Source organism: Pantherophis guttatus, chromosome 1, assembly GCF_059756535.1.
Source record: "Pantherophis guttatus breed Tessera chromosome 1, ASM5975653v1, whole genome shotgun sequence".
Classification (NCBI taxonomy): domain Eukaryota; kingdom Metazoa; phylum Chordata; class Lepidosauria; order Squamata; family Colubridae; genus Pantherophis; species Pantherophis guttatus.
Window position 1 is genome coordinate 6,335,536 of NC_142063.1, and position 6,096 is coordinate 6,341,631.

The window sequence follows — 6,096 nt, forward strand, 5'->3', positions numbered from 1 at the left end:
GGTCTCCTGCTTGGGGTGGGGGGTTGGACTGGATGACCTACAAGGTCCCTTCCAACTCTGTTATTGAGTTGTCTGTTCCCTGACATGGCCTCCCTTGAGGAGGTGCCAGGAGGGGAGAAGATGGAGTCGTGTTAGGTCTGAGAGGGGACCTTCCTTCCAGAATCACTCTTGCAGTTCCCCATCTCACTTCCTGCCTTTCTTCTCTCTTCCCAGCATGATGGCTCAGCTCAAGCAGTGGATTTGGAGACATGAATACTGGCTACCTCCAGGATTAACCTGGGAGGACATGCAGGAGACAGAGGATGCCCACTATCCCCAACCCCATCACCTCCTGCTCGGCCTCCCCATCTCTCTCCTGATGGTCGCCCTCCGGTTCTTCTTCGAAAGGCAAGCTCTTGGCCAGACAAAACCAACTCAGAGCAGGAGGAGGCAAAACCCCAATTGTTTGGAGAAAGCTTTCCTTTCCTATGCACTGAAAAGCTTGAAACAGTGGGATTTCCTTTCTTTAAACATCTTCTTAAAAAAGATGTTGAGACTGTAGAAAGAGTACAGAGAAGAGCAACAAAGATGATTAGGGGACTGGAGGCTAAAACATATGAAGAACGGTGGCTGGAATTGAGTATGTCTAGTTTGATGAAAAGAAGGACCAGGGGTGACATGATAGCAGTGTTCCAATATCTCAGGGGCCTTGCTTTTAGCCACAGGAAATCTTGGCCCAATGGTGGTTGAGGACTACCTGTATAATCATTGTTAGGCAGGGGTGAAATGCTCCCGGTTCGGACTGGATCACCTGATCCGGTAGCGATGGCAGTGGGTGGTTCGGAGAACCGGTAGCAAAACTCTTTGCCCCCCTCCCCTCCCATGCCCAGCTGAGCCCAGTGATCATCAGAGGCTTTTTTTTTTTTTTACTTTTAAAAGCATTTTTTCTTCAGCCGAAAAGATACTTTTAAAAGAAAAAAAAAAAGCCTCTGACGATCAGGCAACTCAGCTGGGATCATCAGAGCCTTTTAAATGCATATTTTCTACAACCTCTTTGGCCGAATAGGTTGTAGAAAAAATGCTTTTAAAAGGCTCTGTCGATCCCAGCTGAGTTGCCTGATTGTTAGAGGCTTTTTTTTTTCTTTTAAAAGCAAAAAAAAATGCCTTTAAAAGAAAACAAAAGCCTCTGACGATCAGGCAACTCAGCTGGGATCGTCAGAGCCTTTTAAAAGCATTTTTTCTACAACCCACCCAGTCACATTACCCCGCCACCACCACCAAGCCATGCCCACAGAACCGGTAGTAACAAATTTTACATTTCACCACTGTTGTTAGTACTTTGTTAAATTCCATTAATTTTTTTTTTTAAAAAAAGAGAGATTAGGATCAAAATCAATCAATCAATCAGAATAGAGCTGGAAGGGACCTTGGAGGTCTTCTAGTCCAGCCCCCTGCTCAAGCAGGAGATCCTATACCCGTGATGGCGAACCTATGGCATGCGTGCCACAGGTGGCACGCGGAGCCATGTTGCCTGGCATGCACAGTGGTGCCAAGTCCTCTTCCGGATTTCTGGCTCACGCATGCGCACCGGCCATGCCATTGACAGCCGCTTCCTGGGATCCACGTTGCAGGCAAACCAGCGCTGCCTCTGCTCGAGGTTTGCCTTATGGGGGTGGGGGGGAGGAGAAAGAGGGGAATGCTCTTTGCAGAGGCAGCGGCTCCTCCCCCTCCCCCTGCCAGCTTCGCTGTTAATTTTGGGGTTTGCCTTGGGGGGGGGAAAGAAAGGTCCTGGTTGGGGGCAACTCCTCTTTATAGATGCAGCAGCAACTCCTCCTCCCCCCCCGCCCCAGCCTCGCTGTAAATCTCAGGATTTGCCTTACTGGGGGGGAGGGGCGGGAGAAAGGTCCTGGTGGGAGGGACATCTGTGGTGCCAGTGACTGCAGCCACGCTCCGGAAAAGCCCCTTTGGAGAGCCAATCAGCCGTGTGCAAGGTGGTGGCCAGAGCAAGAGAAGCAGGATGCCAGACGCTCAGCTCTGCAGACCCACGGAGCTAGGGTATGGGGCTTCCCTATATAATTTTGCCTGCGCCACTGCCTCTTTGCCGGCACAAACGGCCCTCTGCTGCTGGCTCTTTGCCGGCAAAGTTATGTAGGCAAGCTCTGCGCCCCGCCACCAGAGAAATTGCCTGACCGGTTCCAACAGGGCTTCTCCAGATTGTGGCTGCAGTCACTGGCACCACGGACGTCCCTCCCCCAGAACATTTCTCCCCCCCGTAATGTTATAGGAAAAATGATGGACTAGGTCAAGCTCTTCAATGCAGGAAAGAGTTTATTGCGCAAGGTTCAAACAGTCCAAAGACAGCGAAGGGTCTGAACAAAGATGGCTGATTTTGACCAGATATTTATACAGTATAAAGGCAAAGTTATTACGAAGAGTGCGACATTTCACACGTAGAAGTTACCCTTTAATCTATCTCTAGGAAAAACATAACAGCCCTTTTCCCACAGGCTCAGGTTCTCAGCTCCAGAGCTCAAGACATAATAAAAGGAGATAAGGGGCACAAAGGCGCCTCATGAGCAGTAAAGAGGACAGTAAGGGAAGCAGTATTTCTTCTCTAGAATCTACATGACATTTGGGGTGTAATAAACATTAAACAACAGGATGTATCTGTTTAGGGTCAGTTTGCCCCTTTTACAATTCTGTACCTACGTCAAATACCGTTTGTCATCTCAACACCTTGGCACGGAAGAGGCACTTCTGTCTTGACCAAAGATTTGGATTTCTAATATTTGAGTTTTATCCCAATATCGAATCTTAGCCTGGCTCAGTAAGGCAAACCCCGAGATTTACGATGAGGCTGGCAGCAGGATGAGGCAAACTTCAAGTTTTAGGAAGAAGCTGGCAGGGAGGGAGGAGGATCTGCCACTGTTGCCTCTGCAAAGAGGATTCCTCCCCAAGCAGGAGTTTTTCTCCCCCACCCCCCGCCCTGCAAGGGAAACTTCAAGTTTTAGGAAGAAGCTGGCAGGGAGGGAGGAGGATCTGCCACTGTTGCCTCTGCAAAGAGGATTCCTCCCCAAGCAGGAGTTTTTCTCCCCCACCCCCCGCCCTGCAAGGGAAACTTCAAGTTTTAGGAAGAAGCTGGCAGGGAGGGAGGAGGATCTATTCCTCCCCAAACAGGAGTTTTTCTCCCCCCCCCCGCCCCGCAAGGGAAACTTCAAGGTTTACGATGAGGCTCGCAGGGGGAGGAGGAGGAGCCACCAGTTTTTGGATTTGGAGAGGAAAGGGTTTTCGGGCAGCAGTGCTGAGATCCCCTCACGGAAACAAAAAAGTGCAGTGCGTTTCAGGCAGTGGATCTGGCCTTCTGCGGAGGAGGAAGAGGAAGGCGCGCAGTTCTGTAATGTGCACCGGAGAACCACAGAGGAAAGCGTTTTCTGGCCAATCCAAAAACGGAGCGGGCGGCTGGCCATGTGCCCTTCTCCTCCTACTCCGCAGACTCACCTTCTCTTTCCTCCTGGCCAGATCCTCCGCCTGAAGCGCAATGCACTTTTTTTGATTCGGGGAGAGGATCGCAGCGCTGCTGCCCGAAAACCCTTTCCTCTCCAAATCCAAAAATGGGGAGGCCAAAAACGTGCATTGCATTTCAGGCCTCTGGGGAAGGGATTGAAGCCTGCTGCTGGCTGCTCCTGCCACTGAGTGGAAAGAGGTAGCATGAGAAGCGCCGGCGGCAATGGGGTGGCAGCGGAAAGGATGGGTGTGCTGGGGCTTCAATTGCCCCCCTCCCCAGGCCTGGGGCCATGCCAGAAGCCTGCTCATGCGGGGAAACAGGGAAGTCAGTCCCGGCTCGTCCATCCTTACAGCCACCACCCCCTTGCTCCTGGGAGTGGCGGTTCTTGCGTTGCTGCAGGGGGCTTGCTGGGAAGCCCAGCACCCAGTGGGGAGGAGCCCAAGGAAGGGCGCGTGTTCGGAGCTTCCCCAGCTGGCACATGGCGGAGACGAGAGTGCTGGGCGCCAGCCAGGGAATGGCTGTCTTGCCAGGGAACAGTTTGGTATCTGGTTGTCCTTCGGTAAGAGGCGTGCCGGCTCCCTTGGAAAAAGTGGGAGCGCACGCATGCGCAGCGTGCATGTGTGGGTAGGGTCATGTGCACATGTGGGGGGAGGGGGTCATGAGCGCATGCGCAAATGAGGTGCGTGTTGCATTGTGGGTGCTGGCACGCGCGAGCGCAATAGCGGGAGCGCGCTCAGACTTTTGGCACTCAATGCCAAAAAGGTTTGCCATCACTGTCCTATCCCATTCCAGACAAGTGACTGTCCAGTCTCTTCTTAAAAACCTCCAGTGATGGAGCACCCACAATTTCTGGAGGCGAGCAGTTCCACTGGTTAATTGTCCTCACTGTTAGGAAGTTTCTCCTTAATTCCAGGTTGCTTCTCTCCTTGATCAGTTTCCATCCATTGTTTCTTGTCCTGCCTTCTGGCGGCTTTGTTTTCTTTCTCTTGGGTTTCATGTTCCTGTTCTTGAGCAGAGCATGAAACAAGGAAGCCAAAAATTGGTTAAATTTAACCGATGTTCGTTCGTCTGACCCAACCTGTTCCCTTTGCCAGGAAGATCAGCATCCCCTTGAGCAAAAAACTAAGACTGCAAGAAAAGGTGAGGCGGAAACCTTCTCCAAACCCCATCCTGGAAGCTTTTTACAGGAAATGGAGAAAAAATCCTCAACAGGTAAGTTTCTTCCAGGTATTGGAAGATATGGCTAAAGGTGGCTGAAACTCTGGCCTTGGAGAAAATGCCTGATATTCATTGGCCTTATTTATTTAATAAGGATACAGAAGGATCTTGATAGATTGAACACTGGGCACTATCTAACAAAATGAAATTCAATGGTGAAAAAAGTAAGGTTCTACATTTAGGCAAGAAAAACAAAATGCACAGGTACCGTATAAGTGGTACCTTGCTCAATAGTAGTAACTGTGAGAGGGATCTTGGAGTCCTAGTGGACAACCATTTAAATATGAGCCAGCAGTGTGCAGCAGCTGCCAAAAAAGCCAACACAGTTCTGGGCTGCATCAACAGAGGGATAGCATCAAGATCACGTGAAGTGTTAATACCACTTTATAAAGCCTTGGTAAAGCCACACTTGGAAGACTGCACCCAGTTTTGATCACCACAATGTAAAAAAGTTGTGGAGACTCTAGAAAGAGTGCAGAGAAGAGCAACAAAGATGATTAGGGGACTGGAGGCTAAAACATATGAAGAACAGTTGCAGGAACTCGGTATGTCTAGTTTAATGAAGAGAAGGACTAGGGGAGATATGATAGCAGTCTTCCAATATCTCAGGGGCTGCCACAAAGAAGAGGGAGTCAAGCTACTCTCCAAAGCCCCTGAGGGCAGGACAAGAAGCAATGGGTGGAAACTAATCAAGGAAAGAAGCAACTTAGAACTAAGGAGAAATTTCCTGACAGTTAGAACAATTAATAAGTGGGACAACTTGCCTGGAGAAGTTGTGAATGCTCCAACACTGGAGGTTTTTAAGAAGATGTTGGATAACCATTTGTCTGAGGTGGTGTAGAGTTTCTTGCCTTGGCAGTGGGTTGGACTAGAAGACCTCCGAGGTCCCCTCCAACTCTGTTATTCTATTCTATTTATATATTAAGCAGACTAGGGCTTGTTGCTTTTCCAAGTAAGATGCTCTCATGCTTGGCTGTGTATCTTTTCTCTTCACCTAACGTATGTCCTGTTTTCCAGGAAGAAGTCAACAGCTTAGCCAAGCAGTGCGACCTCCAACCGAGGCAAGTAGAAAGGTGGTTCCGATACCGGCTAAATCAAGACCGGCCCAGTTTGACCAAGGAATTCTGTGAAGCCAGGTGAGCAGAAACTCTTGGGGCCATATAGCAACAGCAGTAGCACTTAGACTTATATATCGCTTCCCAGTGCTTCCCAGCCCTCTCTAAGCGGTTTACAGAGTCAGCCTCTTGCCCCCAACAATCTGGGTCCTCATTTTATCTACCTCGGAAGGCTGAGTCAACCTTGAGCCTGGTGAGATTCGAACTGCCAAATTGCAGGCAGCCGGCAGTCAGCAGAAGTCGCCTGCAGTACTGCATCTAACCACTGCGCCACCGCAG

At 50.0% G+C, this 6,096-nt stretch overlaps 1 protein-coding gene across 1 annotated transcript in view; it reads left to right on the forward strand.

Moving 5' to 3' along the window:
* The first annotated feature begins 217 nt into the window (after positions 1–217).
* LOC117659342 (ceramide synthase 4-like) overlaps positions 218–6,096 on the forward strand; it is a 27,736-nt gene continuing 21,857 nt past the window's right edge. The window contains exons 1-3 of the mRNA XM_087893322.1: positions 218–387; positions 4,579–4,696; positions 5,720–5,838. Of these exons, the coding sequence (XP_087749448.1) occupies positions 218–387; positions 4,579–4,696; positions 5,720–5,838 (407 nt within the window). The remainder of the gene's footprint in view (positions 388–4,578; positions 4,697–5,719; positions 5,839–6,096) is intronic.